The 20309-nt window shown below is 38.8% G+C and overlaps 1 protein-coding gene across 4 annotated transcripts in view; it reads right to left on the reverse strand.

The window, feature by feature from the left end:
* The window catches only part of BACH1 (BTB domain and CNC homolog 1), a 49071-nt gene that overhangs the window by 17734 nt on the left and 11028 nt on the right, over nt 1-20309 (reverse strand). For all 4 annotated transcript variants that reach the window (XM_023190230.2, XM_023190243.2, XM_023190236.2 and 1 more), the window contains exons 2-3: nt 8187-8480; nt 2649-3983 (exon numbers count right to left, since the gene is read on the reverse strand). In XM_023190230.2, coding sequence (XP_023045998.1) covers nt 2649-3983; nt 8187-8420 — 1569 coding nt within the window. In that variant the 5' untranslated portion in view covers nt 8421-8480. The remainder of the gene's footprint in view (nt 1-2648; nt 3984-8186; nt 8481-20309) is intronic.

Below are 20309 nucleotides of genomic sequence, written 5' to 3' on the forward strand. Positions count from 1 at the left end.
AAAAAAAAAAAAAAAAAAAGAAAATTTATTTTTCTATAAAGAAAATGGTAGCCTCACATAAATCACTCTAAAACATACACGTCTCTTGCCAATATTAAAAAAGTTAGAAAAGTCTTATGACTATGTTAGTCATTTCAACATACTTAAATTTGGAAAAAGAAACTTTTTTAAAACAAAATTGTGTGGGTTTAATTATATTATCAAAAATGCAAACGAAACACTGGTCAGTCTGGCAACCTACTTAGCTTACCGTTTAAGCTTATAGGTATTTGTTACATAAAACGTTTAAAATTTTTTTAAATGTTTTATTTTTAATATTCTTTTTGTAGTAATTCTAAATGCTACATTTATAATGTCATAAAAGTCTATATATAACCTATACATACATACTACTTCTTAATCACCAATCCATCTCCTTCGAAAGCCAAGATTTTTTTTTTTTTTTTTTTTAAAGCCTCTTTCAAAAGCCATGTCATCTAACAGCTACGAAACCAAAGATAATGCCAAAGAATGGGATGCGGAGAAACTGGAATCCCTGTACACCTGTGGGAAAACAGTGCAGCTGCCATGGAAAATGGTATGGAGGTTCCTCAAACCATTAAAAATCATAGCACTGTATGTCCCAGCAATCTCACTCCCAGGTATTTATCCAAAAGAATTGCAATCAGCATCTCAAAGGGATATCTGTACTCATCTACACATATTCTTTTTTTTGGAGACAGGGTCTCTGTCATGCAGGAGTACAGTGGTGAAACCACCACTCACTGCAGCCTCAACCTCCTGGGCTCAAGGGATCCTCTCACCTCAGCTTCCTAAGTAGCTGGGGCTACAGGCACATGCCACCATGACTGGCTAATTTTTGTATTTTTTGTAGAGACAGGGTTTCACCATGTTGCCCAAGCTGATCTCAAACTCCTGGGCTCAGGCAATCCGCCCACCTCACCCTCCCAAGGTGCTGGGATTACAGTCATGAGCCACTGTGCCCAGTCTGCACTCCCCTCCATATTCATTACCGCATTATTCACAATAGCCATGATATGGAAACAACCTAAATGTCCATGGATGGACGAATGGATAAAGAAAATGTGGTGTACATACATAAAGCAATACCATTCAGCCTGATAAAAAGAAAGACATCCTGCCATTTGCTAAAATATGGAGAACCTGGAAGGCATCATGCCAACTGAAATAAGTCAGACACAGAGAAGAGTAAATCCAACATAATTTTACTTATACAAAGTAGACAGAACAGTCAAACTCATAGAAACAGAGAGTAGAATGGTGGTTGCCAGGGTCTGGGGAGAGGGAAAAAAAAGGGGAATTGCAATTGGATGGGTTAAGTTTCAGCTACAAAAGAAAAAGTTACAGAGATCTGCTGTAGAATATTGAGCTTATACTTAACAATACTGCATCATGCACTTAAAAATTTGTTATAAGGGTAGATTCTGTGGTAAGTATTCTTACCACAATAAAAAAATAAGTAAATAAAGCCCAAGAAAGGGGAAAAAAATGCAATGGATAAAATAGAAAAATAATTTTTAAAAAGAATGTAAATTGCGATTATAAAAAGAAAAGTCAACTACTGAAAGCAAACAAAATCATATAAAATATATTAAAAAAAAGAAAAAACATTTCAAATAATATATTTTTGGAAGGAACAGGCCCTGATTTATCATTATTGGACTTGTAAGTAATATTTTACTGAAGGGAGTTATCAAATACAAACTTTTATGTACAGAATACACAAATCAAGCTTGTTTTGATTAGTATCATACCAGCTACATGTAATTCATGCTAAATTAAGACATTCATCAATAGTTGAAATGGCCAAAGGAAAATTTAAAAATCAATGGCCATGAAAAACTAGATCCAATAAACTTTACTCCACTAGAAGCCACATTCCTACAACTAATCACTGTTAAACCATTGCTCAGGGACATGTCCCAGGTCTAGAGGTTCTTGTTGGCAATGAGCAAGGCAGAATATATGCTGCATTTTTCAGGGAGTTATCATGTAATGAGCATAGAATCATTATTCTTTTCCATCTTGTGGCACGGCATTTGATTTAAACAACTAAATGGCCGACATGTGAACACAGCCAATGTGTGAACCTACTTTATGGTTAATATATCTACTGGAAACAAACGAACACAGAAGTTCTTCAAACTTCATCTATCTCTTTTAGTATTTATCACAGTCTTTTTAAAATTTTTTTTGAGACAGAGTCTTGCTCTGTCTCCTAGGCTGGAGTGCAATGGCACAAACCCGGCTCACTGCAACCTCTGCCTCCCACATTCAAGTGCTTCTCCTGCCTCAGCCTCCCGAGTAGCTGGGATTACAGGCACAGGCACCTGCCACCATGCCCAGCTAATTTTTGTAGAGATGGGGTTTCGCCACATTGGCCAGGCTGGTCTCGAACTTCTGATTTCAGGTGATTCACCCTCTCCTTGGCTTCCCAAAGTGCTGGAATTACAGTTGTGAACCACTGTGCCCAGCCCCATCACACAGTCTTAAAATTAACCTTATATGAGTTTCCTCTGCACTCCTTGAACCTGATCATATCCCTAACGATGCAAAGGGAGCTGATCCAGAGTAAATCCCAATTAATAGTTATTAAAACAATGAATTAAGAACATACTCCTGCTCACCTCACATTCTTGTTCCCTGGCTGAACAGGATTCACTGTCTCCTTCAGTGTCCGTCTCAGAGTCGTCTCCCAAGCTAATGACACAAGCATATGGGCAAGGTTCTTGCTGGGGTTCTGAAACATAATCATCGTTTCCAATTTCCAAATTCCTTGAACAGCCTTCAGTACTCAGAGTACTTATAAAAGGGCAGTTGACAGAACTTAACGTTGTGAAAGTCCTTTGACCCGGTTCTGGGCTCTCGCTAATCCTGATACCTAACCAGGGACACTCAGACCGTTTCTGTGAGATCTGTTCTGAGCCATCTTTGGCCACAGCAGGTGATAACTGCATTTGGCAAGGAGAGTCCGTGCTGCAAATGTCACTCCAGAAGCCTTTGGCTAGGTGTTCTGCCACTTCTCGCTCCACACTACTCCTATCACTAGATGCAACACTACTATCTTCCCTGGGGCCCAAGTCGGATTTCAAAGGTAAATCCTGACTTTCGCCAAATGTTTTTTCTTGAACATCTGTACCTGACAAAGGCTTTTCTGTTAACACTGTTGTGTTTTGCATACCAGCAAAATTCAAGTCACCATATTGGTCATATGTGTGTAAAAGAGACAGAGAATAAAGTCCATGAGGGTCTATGGAAGAACTGTGGGGGAAAGGAGTCACTTCTGATTTTTCAGTTGGACACTGAGAAGCAGGCTCTTTCTTCGTTTCTTCGGGTTCCATTACTAATTTACTTTCGTCACATTTTAACATCACCTGCAAATCTCTACACTCCGGGACTCCTCCCAGGCATTCATTTTCCGACGTTTCATTTGGCTGAACAGAAGCATGAATGTCTTTGACACTAGATTCCCCAGTACGGACTCTGTCAGTTCCAAATGCTTTTTGGAATTTTCTGTATTTGGGGCATAAAGAAGGCAAGGCCAGAGCAGCATCCTTCTCTAAGCACATGGACTCATATGTCTGACTGGCACTGTCTTGTAGAGGAGGCGAGGCTTTTGCATTTCCTTGATACCTGCGGAGTTTACATTGAGGAGTCGGAACATTTTTATTTTCCACAAATTCCTCCACTTCATCTGTTTCTAGATCCCTCTGGTCCAAAAGTGGAAGTTTAAGATCTGTTTTCTGACAGTGTGATGAAAAGCATTTTTTTCTTGGGCATTCTTGCTGGTCTGCAGTGGAGTCCAAAAACTTAAATTTCAGAAACTGAAAGCAGGATTCCTCAATATTGTGTACACTTAAAAACTCCACACATTTGCACACTTCATCCACATTCTCTTTACTTAAAATCAGTTTAGCAGTGTAGGCAAACTGAATTAAAGGTTCAAATCCTTTAACTGTCACCTGTTGATACACAAAATAAAAAACATCATTTGAAAGCTGTCTAGTACATAAAAACAAGATAAGTGGAAGAGAAATAGATGTGTAACTTATTTGTGATAATTATAAAATATGTACTTTAATTTAAAGAAAAAATATTCTTCTAAGAAATGTAAAAGGAAAGGATCCTGGAAAAGCATGCTTTTCACAGGGACCACACACTATTTTATAGAGTCCACTCTTAATTGCACATGAATTATGGTATACTCACATAAGTTAAAGACATTAAGACATTACAAGTTTCCCATGACAGTGGAAAAAAAAATCACCTATGAATTAGAGCAGGATGAACACGATCTGCCACACATACATAGTGAGTCTATTGCTAGCCCAGCTCCACATGGCCACTGTATTCCAAACAACTCCAGCTGCTACCAGCTGCAAAAGCAGAACTTTTAAGGATATAAAACAGTACCCGTAAAGAAGTTACAAAGTCCTGACCCATGGTAAATGCATGCTAACTGGTAACTATTAACTTTACTGTCCTAACAGTAAAAGTTTTAAAGACACAATTTTTTAAAGTGATCTAAGAGAAGTTATAGAAATCATGCCTCAGTACTGTTTCAGCAAAAATTCATGGACTCAAAGTAACAAAACTTTTAAGTAGAAACTTGCACATTTACATTAAACCTGTCTCTTAAAATGAGAGGCAAATGGAACCAGCTGAAGTACACAGAAAGTCTGATCCTGGGTTAAAAGTACAAAATTAATTTGAAATCACTGAGTTCTTCTAAGAGTGGTCAAGATAATACTAATATTTGTGATCTTAAAATCTAAACACGCTAAAACCATGTTTAGGCTTTTTAAAGGCTCAAATAAAAAGCAATGATACCATCAAATGCTAATGAGAATGCAGAGAAACTAAATCACTCACATATTGCTAGTGGGAATGTAAAATGGTACAGACAATTTGAAATAAACTTTCTTATAAAACTAAACACGCAACTACCATATGACCCAGCAACTGCACTCCTGGTCTTTTATCCCAAAGAAATGAAAACTTATGTTCACACAAAAACCAGTACACAAATGTTTGCAGCAATCTTATTTGTGATAGCCAAAAACTGGAATTAGCCTGATTTCCTTCAACAGGTGAAAAGCTACACACACACACACACACACACACACACGGTACATCCATATTACGGAATACTACTCAGCAATAAAAAGGAATAAATTTCTGATACACACAACCTGGATTATCTCAGCTAAGTCAAACATCATCAAACCTAAGAGGTAATATACTGCATAATTCCATTTATAAAACATTTTTAGAATGACAAAACTTTAGAAAAGGAAGAAAGGTAAGTGGTTACCATGGATTAGGGATGGAGGAAGGGGGCAAGGGAATGAGGGCATGGAGTGTAGGCAGGAGATGTCTGTGGTTATAAAAGGACAACACAAGGGATCTTTGTGTGTTGGCAAGTTCAGTATCTTTTTTTTCTTTGTTTTTGAGGCGGAATCTCGCTCTGTCACCCAGGCTAGAGTATAGCGGTGCAATCTCGGCTCATGAGTAGCTGGGATTACAGGTGCCCGCCACCACGCCTGACTAATTTTTGTATTTTTAGTAGAGACGTTTCGCCATGTTGGCCAGGCTGGTAAACTCCTGACCTCAGGTGATCCGCCTGCCTTGGCCTCCCAAAGTGCTGGGATTACAGGCATGAGCCACTGCACCCAGCTGAGCATCTTAACTATGGTGGTGGATACACAAACCTTCACAGGGGATAAAATTATATAGAACTTAACGTGCACGCGCGCACACACACACACACACACAGACATTATTAGTACAAGCAAAATTGTGGCAATCTGAACCCTATGGGAGACTGCATCAATATCCTGGTTGCAATACTATACTACAACTTTGCAAAATGGTATCAACGGGAGACACTGGATAAAGTGAAAAGGAACCCTGCACTGTTTCTTATATTTGTACATGAAAACATCAATGTGATAGTTAATATTAAATGTCAACTTGACTGGATTGAAGGCTGTAAAGTCTTGTTTCTGGGTGTGTCAGTGAGGGCGTTGCTAGGGAAAATTAACATTTGAGTCAGTGGACTGGGAGAAGACGACCCACCCTCAGTATGGGTGGGCACCATCCAATCGGCTGCAAGCGAGGCTGGAACAAAACAAGGAAGAAGGTGGGATAGGTGACTTGCTGAGTCTTCTGACTTTCACATTTCTCCCCTGCTGGATGCTTCCTGCCCTTGACATCAGACACCAGGTTCTTTGGCCTTTGGACTCTTAGACTTACATCAGTGGTTTGCCAAGGGCTCTTGGGCCTTTGGCCACAGACTGAAGGCTACAGTGTTGGCTTCCCTATTTTTGAGGCTTCTGGACTCGGACTGGGCCACTACTGGCTTTCTTCCTCCTCAGCTTGCAGGTGGCCTATCGTGTGACTTCACCTTGTGAACGTGTGAGCCAACTTTCCTTAATAAACATCCCTTCATATATACCTATATCCTATTAGTTCTGTCCCTCTGGAGAACTCGAATACACTCAATAAAAATTTCAATTAAAATTTTTAAATTAGTTAAAATAATCTAAAAGGTCTTTAGGACAATGAGTTATAAGGTATTTTGACACTGTCACTATAATGAAACACTTCCAATATTTGAAAACTTATGATTTACACATTGGAATGAATGAACGCATACACACATGCATGTATGCACATACCTTTCCTCCTAAATCCATGAATCAAACTTTGCTTTACTTGGAAAGTCTCATTCAATAATTTGAAAATATGAATCAGAATTAACATATCTCCATTATAAAATGTGTTGGTCTTTTTTTAAAACAATGGCTAGTTCACAGGTTGGCCTTTTTTACCATTTTCTTGGTATTGCACCATTGACTCTGACCTCTGCCACAAAACTGACAGACAACCTATCTGTTCCCAAAACTGCAGCTGCAGTTTCACAGAAGTAGGCATGGACAGCAACAAGCTAAACTGTAGACTTAGTTTACAGTTTATCCAACTGTATCCAACTGGGAACATCCCACACTGACCTGTCATACACAAAGAATTTCTACATTCTTTCTCCATATTCCTCCTAACTTCTATGCGTCCCAATGTCACAGCTTTGATACTCTGCCAGTAGCAGTTACTAACTAAAGAAAGCAAGGGATGCTGCTAAGAGTCAGCACAGCCAGCACATCCCCACCCAAACGAGAGTTCCTCTTAAAGGCAGGACATTAACAAGACCCAAACATTTGTTAGCCTGAGCTCCACAACAGACCAGGGAAAAAGATCTATGTAAAAGTAAGGCTCTATAAAAATGACACAACACTGTTTATTTTTTCTAATCAATACATAAAGACAAAGTCAAGAAAGAAAGAAGGGGAGACAGAACACTTATGGAATGCCTGAAAATAGGAGATGTCTTGGGAAAACGGACGTTTTATACAACCCTAAACATAGTGATATAGTTTGGCTATGTCCCCACCCAAATCTAATCTTGAATTGTAGCTCCTACAATTCCCATGTCATGGGAGGGACCCAATGGGAGGTCACTGAATCACGGGGGCTGGTCTTTCCCATGCTATTCTCGTAATAGGGAATAAGTCTCACGAGATGTGATGGTTTTATAAGCGGGAGCTTCGCTGTACAAGTTCTCTCTTGCCTACCACCATGTAAGTCCCTTTGCTTTTCCTTCGTCTTCCACCATGATTGTGAGGCCTCCTCAGCCATGTGCAACTGTGAGTCAATTAAACTTCTTTCCTTTAAAAAGTATCCAGTTTTCAGGTATGTCTTTACCAGCGCTGTGAGAACAGACTAACGCACCTAGCTACAGTTGCTGATCACTGACTGGAAAGAGCCTCTAGAAAGGGCCTCTAGAAGACAACGTCACACAGCACGGACTCTCAAAACCATGACTTTTCCAACTGCCTATAATCCACTGGGTGTGTCCTGATTTGGTCATTTCATCAAAGATAACATAACAATGGGTGTTATGTTATATCCAACTGCTCAATACTGTTAACCAACATTCAAAATTAATGATTTTACATTAAAAAAACACTAGAAAAAAAAAGGGTTGCTGCAGAACCTGGGAAATGCTCCACAGCCACCTGACAAGGATACTGTGCTTTACTTTTAACATTATGAACCATAAAAAACTTAAAAGTAAATTAGAATTGCCAGAAACATGGATCTCTCACCTCTTCTGGAAGAGTAATGTTCAGCTCTCCATCAGCTTGGCCTACGATTCTCGAGTGGAAGTAACTGCTGCATGCCGCCAGCACGGACCGGTGAGCGCGGAACCGCTGACCCTCCACAAAGATGGTGACATCGCATAGCACGTCTTTCTTCCGCTGGTCATTAAGGCTGAGCAAAACATTGGTACTATGCACAGAAGATTCATAGGCAAAAACCGAGTTCTCACTCAGAGACATTCTGCATAACAAGTGTTGTCGGGAAGTTCAGTGGAAAGCATGCTTCTAATTGTCATCAACCTGCAAACACACATGTAAGATTTCACTTAAATAACATCTTGTTAAAAAATCACAGTCTCAAATATAGATTAAAATATATACTCATTAAAACAAAAATGAAAATAAAAAACCTCCAGAGGAACAACCTAGAGGCATTTATTCAATATACTTCATTTGAAATAGGTTCTTGATAGCAGTTTTCCTAATTTTAAAGAAAAGGTTCTTGGGGTGAGGGAAGGACGAACTTTTTGAACCAAAGATTTCATGGCTCTCTGAAAGTGAGGCATTACACACTGAGAAACCACCTACTATGAGCAAACAGATGGGAGCAGGGAATTTCTGGTGGCATCCCAATACTATTGTTTTGAGACAGTTGAGAGACAGAGAGGAGAGGAGAGACAGCCAGAGAGGTGAGAAGAAGGGTCCCCAGAGGTCACACTTTGGGATAAGACTGATAGTAAAACAGGCATGTGCTGTTCCACATTCTCCATGCCCCATTCCTCAACATCTGATAGACGGCAAGTGAATTTAGTGCTTTATAACAAAGGACACTGTTCTACAAAAGGTAAAGATCCTCCAACACAAAGAAGAAAATGACTGAAACGTGTCAGGCCAGATCTTGGTAATAAGTCTTTTTATACAGTAAGATTTACTTCACATTACAAATACAGGCAGGTAAAACTACCTTATTAATAACATGCAAAAACTAGGTTTTCTCAAAATGCTAAAAATAAGAAAGTTAGAATTTTATATTTTTAAAAACACATACTAACATGTAATAGTCTCCAAATATTTTTTCATCACATACACACTATTGGCAAAAACAAGAGTACCCCCAATACCTGTATGCTTATCTATATTTTTCAGACATGTGCTACTATTCTGATATATATATGTTCTGAGAAACACAGAAGTTCAAAGTATGAGGTTAAAAGAGAAGTTCTAATATTTTCTTCCAGCACCCTAAGGCCAGAAGGGATGATACTGTAAAGAGTTTATTGGCCTTTATCCGTGTGATGCCTCACGGTATCATCCCTGCGTCATTCACTTCTGTTCTCCTGACACTTTACTGCCTGAAACATGGGAAGCCCTCAAATGGTCAGTGAATGAGTAAATGGTACTGCTTTCAGATTTGCTACACACTCCAAACAAAAATGAAAGGAGAAATAAGGACTACTAAAGTTCAGTCCCAAGGTTAAGGATCACAACTTATTTACTGATTCAGCATACCACACAAAATCACTGGTAACTTCAAAATTGAACACTAGAACTAACTCCAGTTTTGGCTCATAAAAGAGTATAAATTGATTTTTAGCAATTAGTCTTAATTTCAGTTATCAAAACAAGGAATTAGTGTTAAGAATAATAGGGAAAACCATCAATCAAAGAAGTTTTTGTGGGTGGCACCACACACAGACCACTGCCCTCTTCTTTCTTCAAGACTATACCCTACCCAGAGCACACTGCCCTCCCAACCAAGCCGGACTCCATGGCTGACCACCTGCCCTACTATGGCCCTGTACCCAAGCTCCCAGCCTCCCTATTCTTTGCTGGCATCTCGGATGCACGCCCTTAAAAACTATACTAATCCTACTTTTGTAGCTTGTCATTCTTTTGAACACAGCACTGCCAGAAAACACTGTAGAAACACGCAGACCGGTGTCACTATAAATTTACAATGTGCAGTCTCAGGCTCTCGGTACTGTTTACCAGTTTTTTGGTATGTCCGTCTCCTGTTCTCTGTAACAGCTTTCCACCTTGCCACTTTTCTCCTCCTGATATCAGCATCCCTCCCAGTAAATCACCATAACTGGGACCCAACCTCAGAAAAAACAGTCCTCCCACTACCTCCACCAGGTTCCCTCTTCTGTTGAAAACAATCTGTAATGTATTCTCTTAATCTCATGCCATCCCTGCTTCTCTGGGATCCAATACCTTCTCTTAACACCCTGTCTCATATATATGCAACCTCTCCCTCCACGCTGGCTCCTTCCCATAGCGTTTGTAAATGAACGCGTTAAAGTCTCTCCAGAGACTATCCTAAAGATGTCAACTATCAACAGCAAGATTATTAAGCTCTAATTCTTCACCAGGCACTGAGCTAAGAGCTAGAGTTTCTCTCATTTATGCCTCAAAACAGCCCTGTGATGCTCCTCTATCATCCCAATTTTACAGATGTGGAAACTAAGGCTTAGTGAGAAGTATCTTGGCCAACATCTAAAGACCAATAAGACAAAAAAGGGGAACTGCCACCAGACATTTTTAACTACTCCATCATTCTATCTCCAGTTAGCACTCGCTGAACGCACAGTATGGAGATACACTGCAGTAATGTGGGGACCCAGATATTACTAAAAGGTTATGCTTGAGAATAAGAAAATGGACTGCACAGACAGCAAGAAAAAAAAATTGGACCTGTGCTTCAGAAAGAGAATGACTCTGGGCCTTAGACACTGAAATCTAAAGGTTCTTTGGATCTCAAGGTGACTCCACACAAATAATTCCTACACCTTTACCCTAGAGCTGCTAGTAGCCCAACTACATACATCTGTGGCCCACTGCGTCTCATCCTGCCACCAGCTGGCTATTCACCTCAAATTCCAGAGAATTCTTTGCTCAGCATCTGTTTAGGCAGTTTTCAGTAACACATCATTTCATGGGTTCAGAGCTAGTTTACAGATTTGCTGCCCCGGGCGAGATGCCAATCCCAAGTCCTACCAGCTGCAGCTGAGAGAAACTAGAGATTCAGATAGTAAAACAGCCATCCAAGAGGACCCCTCTAAGAAGGATCAGTCTCCCTTAAAGTGGATTGAGCACAGCATGCACCATGACTGATGCTGTTCACACAAGAAATCTGGAACTCATTCCTCATTCCTTCCTCAGCTGGATACCTCTATTCAATCTCTTACTGAGTCCTGCTGCCTCTGCCTCTTCACACTGAGGTCCACCTCTCTCCAACTGCATCAGCACAATTCTAATCCAAGCCATCATCACCTCCTGCCTGGAAAAATGCTGTTTAACCTTCTGTAACAGCTCACAAGCTCACAAATGTGCAAGTTTAGTTATATAAAATAAAAATAAAGTTTCACATAATAATATTTATGCTTATTACATGCAAGTAGTCTGATACTTTCCACTCCATTCTGATTTTTTTTAAATCCCAGTTGTGATCCACTCAATTTCAAGACCCACTAATGGCCCATCACCTACACACTGACAAATAGAGGCCCAGTGGCAAACACCACAGGATTTCGAGTCTCAGAATTTACAATCTTACACTGTCTGGGTTCAAATCCCAGCTCTGCCACTTACTAGATATATGACCTTGGCCAAGTTGCTTAACCTGACTGTCTTGGTTCCCTCATCTACAAAGTAGAGAAAACACCAATTCACTGAGATGTTCTGAAGTTTATATGAGATGAGGAGGGAAAAGAGTTCACAGCACAATGCTTGGTCTACAGCAACAAATACTATTAGCTGCTATTAGTGGTGATAATATTAACAAAAGTCTTATACCCCTAAAGCCCTTCTTGATCCCCTCCAATGTATTCTCTTCATAACAAAAACTCTATGTCACCTTCCAAATAAATGGCTTATGATCACTTCAAAATCCTTAACATGTCCTCAAGTCCTATGAAGTTGGGTTTTCCATCCACTAATCCAGACTTATCTCAAGCCACTGCCCCCCTCTCTTGCTATTCTCTAGCCTGTCTCTTCCTTCCTGCTCCATAGGCCCCAAGCTCCTACTGATTTCAGGGCCTCCACATACACTGTGCCCACTATCTGGACTTCTACTCTTTAGCCAGCTAACGCCTCACCTTTTAGTTCTCTGTTTAAATGTCACAACTTTGTCTGATTTGTTCTCTGCCATAACCCAAGCATACCTGCTGGACCTGGTCCAACAGAGGTACATGCTGCTGAATGAATAATTTCTTAGTAGTTTTTTTTTTTGTTTTGAATATTTTAGGAGACGGAGTCTCGCTCTGTGGCCCAGGCTGGAGTGCAGTGGCCGGATCTCAGCTCACTGCAAGCTCTGCCTCCCAGGTTTACACCATTCTCCTGCCTCAGCCTCCTGAGTAGCTGGGACTACAGGCGCCCGCCACCTCGCCCGGCTAGTTTTTTGTATTTTTTAGTAGAGACGGGGTTTCACTGTGTTAGCCAGGATGGTCTCGATCTCCTGACCTCGTGATCCGCCCGTCTCGGCCTCCCAAAGTGCTGGGATTACAGGCTTGAGCCACCGCGCCCGGCCTTATTTTTAATACAGAAACAAAACAGAGATTATCTAGATCAGCAGTCTCCAACTTTTCGGCACCAGCAATGGGTTTCATGGAAGACAATTTTTCCCCAGATGGGTGGTGCAATGGTTTTAGGATGAAACTGTTTCAGACCATCAGGCATGAGAGTCTCACAAAGACTGTGCAACCCATATCCCTCGCATGCACAGTTCACCACAGGATTCACACTCCTACGAGAATTTAATGCTACTGCTGATGTGACAGGAGGCGGAGCTCAGGCAGTAATGCTCACTGGTCAGCCACTCACCTCCTGCTGTGCAACCCAGAGGTTGGGGACCCCAATCTAGATCTTCCAAACACAGCCCAGTCACCTATTCCAACATATGTGGAACAATGCCACTGAGCCAAGCATTCAGAGGAAACTTCTCGGACAGTTTTTCCAGAGCCTTGAGGGGCAAAACAGAGGCCAGCTCATCCCTCTGGAAGTCAAAAACATACCTGCCACGACAAGCCAAAAAAGTGCAAGGATTGGCAACTATACACATGGCCAATACAGACGACCTACAGTAACGAAAACACCTTGCCCTTTGCTTTCACAGCATGAGGCACTACAGAAGAGTGTTCTGAAAATCATTTCTCCTAACCCTGGAAACCATCTAAGCGGTCAGCAATCCATTTTTACCCAATAACTTAACTATGTAACAACTACATCAGACAAGAACGGCACATTCATGTCCTCTAATATCCATCATGCACCTTCTAACATTTCTCAAATCTAAAAAGTAAAACACTCCAGCCTTCCAGAATCTAACATTCTATTAACTTAATAACACTAAATTTAGATTCCTGTTATGCCTGCATTTTTCTATATTCTTAGAAATAATACTGTTGTTATCATTCAAAATAAAAGTTTGCTGACCTTAGGAAGTTGCCAATTCATTCACTAGTGCTGATAAACAATGAATAAGCATTTTAAAGCTTCCTACACCTCAATTTGGAAATAACTTCTGCTCTCTGCTGAATGCACATAATTTAAGTTTTGATAGTTACTACTTGACATTTTTGCTTTCAAAATCATACAGCAAACAAGATGCTGTGGCTTTATCAAATTATATAATTTTAAAGATAATTTATTTAAAGGAAAAAAAACTTTTAAAAACCTAAGGTGAACACCTGATCATGAAACCAGGTCTACAATATTTCATGTAACAGAAAGTCAGAAGATAACTTTGTATAAAGTTCCATGTGTGCAAAAGAGCTGGAATTTTATCTACCTCAAGTCAATGGACTATCTTGTGTTTTAATTCTCAATGTAGAAGGGTACAATAAATAACACCTCAAGCTTTTTTTTTTTCTAAAAAAGGCTACCACACTTATCTTCATTGAACAATGACAAATGTTCTTCCTACAAGTGTTAGCTGTGCCACATGATACACTAAGTGCCATGAAAACACAAATAAAAGACTCCCTTCAAGAACATAACCCAGATATGTTCAAAATGAGAATGACGCCTCTAGGTAAAAAAGATAATAACAATCATTATAATCAATTTACACAGGAATGTGGATATCTGGAAAGGCATTTATTTGAAGTAAATCTTCAAACAAAAACTACTTTCCTGGTCATTTAACCATAATATTCAATTAACGAGAACAATTATTTCACAAACAGTTCTCTGTTAGTCAACGGGGGTGTGTGTGTGTGTGTGTGGCCGGCCACAATTGGTGGCCAGTGGACATCAGGAACGGTGCATATGGGCAACTTCCAGCCTTTTTATAAAAGCAGTGCCCTGATCTGCAGCCCAGTCCATTCCTCAAAACCTGCCTTCTCCCATTTCTAGTGGCTATTTGGAATTTCCACCTTTGCCTCCTCACTGTTTCTGCCTAACATCACCTTCATCAACCTGTCAATTATTTTCACCTCACTCAATTTCAGGGCACGGTCTTCAATGGCTCAGAAGACAGGCAAATTCCTCTTACTATGACATCTTTCTTAGCTCCCTAAGCCCAAGCTTCAAAATCCCCTAAGCCAGTCAGTTCCTGTTACAATATACCTAAGATACCCAAAGTTTGAGTGTTCTTCTGAAATTAGGTGAACCTTATATTTAATGTTTCAAGTGGATGGCAAAGATCCAACAGTATCCCGTGTCTACACCTTTGACTCTCCTTTAAGGGTCTTTATTTTTAAAATGATTTTAAATTTAAGGTGGAGATTCCCGTAAGAAAAATTCTTTCTAAAGACATGGCTCTTCATCATTCCATAATTCTGAAAAAAAACTTAACATCAAAAAGTCTGTGGAAACTTAATTCAGGACAATAATTTAAGACAACATTCTTCCCAAAGTCCCAAGACCTGACTCACCTGCCAGGAGAGCCTGGAAGAGTAACTCCGTGACCAAGTTGTTATTTTCTTTAACCGTTTACAGGCTTAAATATCATAACTGCTTAAACATCTGTGATTTGATAATCACATTTTCTAAAGTTATTTCTCTCAGCCTTAAGAAAAGCCTTAAGTGTTATTGGATAAGGTACACCAACAAACATATTTTGAAAAGGCTGAATGAAAATGGGAAACAAAAAAAAGTTTGAACTAAGGTAAGTAGCAGAGGAACTTACAGCAACACCAAAAATGATGACATTGTTAGACGAGTAAATAACCTGGCAATTTACATTAGAACTGTTACGTAACGAAAGATGCCACCGCTTTTTAAAAAATGGGGTGGGAGGCAATCACTACAATTACTGCAGTTCATGATTATTACAACATCATGTGAGGTTCCATACAGGCAATATTTTTCATTGACTTTTCCTAATATTAAAAACTATATAGCTAAGTCATGGACCTTTTGTTATAGTTGCTGGATCTAAATCCATATTTGAAATTATGAAACTAAGGTTAAGCTTAGAGGAGAAGAGTCTGAACTGTTAGAGAAGTTTGAAAAACTACTTCAGAGATCAAAAACAAATGGTGTTTTACTTCCCAAATGAACAAATCCAACTTTGATAATTCCGGGTCATAAGTTTAGAAGAGCTTGGAAGTAAACACAGGAACAAAGATGAGAAGAAACATAGGAAACCCAAGCTCCAGAACCAAAACAAGACTAACAGATTCCACTGTTACACCTTTTTACTACAAAGAATTTAAGAAACAATGAAGTCTTTTATTCGCTTAACATATTTGGCTGCTACTTGATTCTCAATAGGATTGTTATCTGTTATGAAAATGTGAACTAGTAACTAGAATTGGTCCACATCAATAAAGCTTATTCACTGAATACATATTTTCTGTCATGCATTTGTCAGTCACTATTTGTTAAGCAACTTTGGGGTATGATTTAATATAGAATAAGCCATATCTATTTAAAGCATACAATACAATGACCTTTAACAACTGTATATGTGCATAAAACCACCACCACCACTCCAAACAAGACAAAGAAATTTGCATTAGTCCTCAAAATTTCACACACCCCTTCCACCAAGGGCACTGACATGTGCCCTTCCCTGTGCTAGATTCCAGGTAACCAATAATTTGCTTTAGTGTCACTATGGATTAATGAGCATTTTCTTTTTATATAAATGGAATGACACATTATGTACTCTTCGGGTTTCTTTCACTTAATGATTGAGGTTCATTCATGTTGTTGTATACATCAGATGTTCCTTTATATTACAGACTAACACTCCATTACATGGATATGCCACCATTTGTTTATCCATTTGACTCTGATGGACTACTATAATAAAGATGTACTCTTGCATTGTTCTCAATTTGGGATTATTGTAATAAAGCTTTGATGAACATTTGCATGGACATATATTTCATGTTTCATTTTTCTTGGGTAAACACCTATGAGTAGAAGAGCTGAGTCATATTATAGGCACATGTCTAACTTTTTAGAAATTGCTGAATAGTTTTCCAAAGTGACTGTATCATTTTACCTTGCTACCAGTAGTGTATGACAATTCCAATGTATGGCAATTAATGAGAATGCTCTACATAAGATGTGTCCATCTCTTTGAATGTGAGGACTGTTTTGCTTCATCTGTGGTGGCAGATACCATGAAAATCATGCATGGACTTTTTTTTTTTCTTTGTAGCTCGTCAGCTATTGTTGTTAGTGTATTTTATCTGTGGCCCAAGACAATTCTTCCAATGCAGCCCAAGGAAGCCAAAAGGTGGGACAGCCATGCTCTACATTCTCATTAACCCTTGGTACTGTCATCTTTTTAATCCTGCCTATCCTAATATGTGTGGTGGTATCTCACTGTGGTTTTTACTTTGCGTTTCTTGATAAGTAATGGATGTTGAGCCTCTTTACATGTGCTTATTACCCATTTGTATATCTCCTTTTGTGAAATGTCTAATTCTTCTGGGCTTTTTAATTCTTATTAAATGCTACTGTAACAGCTGATTAGGACTGCAATGAAAATATAGATCAATTTGGGGAGAACCAATATCTAAAAAACTGAGTCCTCCAGTATATAAATAGGGCATCTATCTTCTTTACTTAGGCATTCTTTATCTCAGCATTATTATGATCTTTTTAGTAAAGAGGGCTTGTGAAGCTTTTGCTAAATTTATTCCTCAGCATTTAATGTTTATAGTTACTGCAAATAGAGTTGGTTTTTTTAACTTCATTTTTTTGTTGTTGTTGCTATTGTGTAAAAACAAAATTATCATTTTAAATATCAACTGTGAATTCTGCAATCTTACTTAATTGGCTTACCAGTTAAGATAGCTGCTTTGTGGATTCCATAGGATTTTCTAGGCAGAAAATCATGTCATCTGCAAACACAGACAATTTTACTTCTTTCCCACCTTTATGCTTATTTATTTTTCTTCCCTTATTGCAATGACTGAATAGTGAGAGTGGTGACAGTGGGTATCCTCATCTCATTCCCATATAAGGAAAGTGTTAAATATTTCACCACTAAATATGATGTTAACTGTAGGTTTTCTAAGATGAGCAACTAATGGGCAGAGAGGCGGGTGCAATTGTTACTATCCCAGTTAAGGCTCCCACAAGAAAGAGGGGAGGGGGAAAGAAGGAAAGAATGAAAATTACCCCAACGCGTAAAATTTCCCAACTCAGCCTCCTCCAAGGTTTGTCTACACCACTTTCTAAATGCTTATGCCTCAGATACCCCTAAAATCCCACAATCACGGGCTGAAGATGAGGATAGAGTTGTTATCAGGGAGCACAAGTAAGGACATAAAGACTTTTCCAGAAACTGTCAAACGGCAGCTAGCTGCTCTAGGGATACCTATGGGTGGGACAGCACAAAATATTAATAGCACTTTACAACTTGAGGACTCCACTGTCAGTTGAGCATGTCACTTTACATCTCTGTGACAATTTTTTTTTCTGGCAATCTAGGAACAAGAATAGTACTTTTGGGGGAGATCCAAATGAAATAATATATTTAATCTTCTTAGGACAATGTCTGGCACATAATGAATGCTTAATAATCATCAGCTATTATTTGAATTTGATGCTAGAAATGTTTTTTGAGTAGCACAGGGCAGCACTGAAACTGTAGGGAAAGAAATACAAGACTACACTTCTCAGCTCAGTGCCCAGTATTGACACAGCATTGCTATAACACAAACAAAACTGGTTAACTGGCTTTCAACTTTTAGAATAGACAAATAATGGGAGACTTAATTGTAACTATAGCATAGAATGTAAATATTATTAACCTTGACAAAATAAAACAGGCTGGCAGACAGAATCAGGGAGAATGGGAACAGTATTTCCATACAACTTACAATGTGCAGAGTCAAAAGGCACTGCCTTAAATTAATGAGACAAGAAAAAGAAACCAAAAAAACGTTTAGAGCTGGAGTTGCAGAGGTGATCAAGAGTAGAAGTGGAATTAATAATAAGATTACAAATACACGTGGAGAGATAGTAAAGGAAATCGTCGTCCACAGTAAGTCAACAGATAATGTCTTAGGTTGATAAAAAGAGATATAAACATCTTAGAAAGACAGAGGTATCCATCAAAAAAATTAAATGGCAGAAATCAGTAAACATTGCACATAACTCTGAAGCAGAATTAGGGGGTGAGGTGCAGCAGATAAAGTTGTTCTCTGTACAAAAAAGAAAAAACAAGAACATGTATTACTTTGACTAAAAACACAACTTAAAATGTTTAGATAGATAGTAAACAAAAGTAGCAAAACTTAGTTAAATGTAAATTGTTGATAACTTGGTTGCAAGTTATTAGTGTAACTTTTTTAGGAGTCTTCAAGTAGAAAAGGCATTTGATAGAGAAAATTTTGAACTGAAATGATTTTAACATAACTAAGAGATGGAAAGAAAAAAATACAGAAAAGACATCTTGTTTGGGTACAGTGTTATACATACTATTTAATACTGGCGAATACTAATTTAAATCAGTTAAAAATTTAAGGGTATCCTCCAGAAAAATGAGCTGTTGAACTGCCAAATCACTAAAGCACTGGTTCTCTGCCTTACAGAATCTGATGAAATCTATTGAACTTCCATCAGAAAACCAAGCAAAAAATAAAATTTTGCATTTGCCTTTAATGGAACTGATGAATAATGAATCCTCTCTTAAAATTTATTGACCCTCCTTATACCCCTTGATCTGTAATTCTTTGCTATCCTGTACTGAATTTCCAAAAGGAACCATTCATACTCACACTGTCTCTTCCCTCTCTTCCCAATTTCACTTGAGCCTGCTCAAACAAGCCTTTCCCCCTCCACTCCATAGAAACAATTTAGTGAAGCTCAACAGCTTCCACATCACCAAATGGCAAATGTTCAGTCTTCTTACACAGCATCTCAGCAATACTTAACAGGTTGATCATTCCTTTCCTGAAACCTTGTCTTCACTTGGCTTCCAGGATACCACAATCCTCTAGTTTCTTCTTTGCACACATTCTCTAGGTGAACACATCCGGACCCATAGTGGAGACATGATTACTTCACAGCCTTGCTGAACACTCTCATATTCGTATTTGGTCCAATGTTGAGTTCTCTCTTGAATTTCATACTCATCCAGCCAACTGCACACTCAAATTACTACCTGTATGTCTAACAGGCATCACAAATTCCATATGTCCAGAAATCTTGGTTGCCACCCTCATCACCATCACCATGCCTTGTTAGGGTATTTATTAAAATATTAGCATGGTAAGATCTAGCTAATTTTTATTTTTTTTGTTTCTGCATTCAAATTCTTAACCATAAATACATATTACTTTATAATCAGAAAAATGCTAGAATAAATAACTATAAACACAAAAAATGTGCCCTGGTTACAAAAAATAGTTCACATTTATTTTGACTGAAATCTCCCAAAGATTGCCGATTACGTTTCCCCCTTTAGAGTAGATATTTCCTACTGACAATTGGTTTGTCACTACATGGTAAGGCTCTAAAACTTAACAGATGCTTCACAATAAATTACTAAAGAATAAATTAAATTTTATAGAAACCTAAAATAAAAAGAAGACTTGGTGTTTAAAAAAAAAATGAGAGAATTCTGCTAAAGGAAAATGAGGAGGAAAGACCCATCAAGGCAAGTTCTAGCCACGTGAACAAGGGCAAATGCGCATGTGTGAAACTGAACAGATAGCCTAA

This window comes from Piliocolobus tephrosceles, chromosome 19 (genome assembly GCF_002776525.5).
Source record: "Piliocolobus tephrosceles isolate RC106 chromosome 19, ASM277652v3, whole genome shotgun sequence".
Lineage (NCBI taxonomy): Eukaryota > Metazoa > Chordata > Mammalia > Primates > Cercopithecidae > Piliocolobus > Piliocolobus tephrosceles.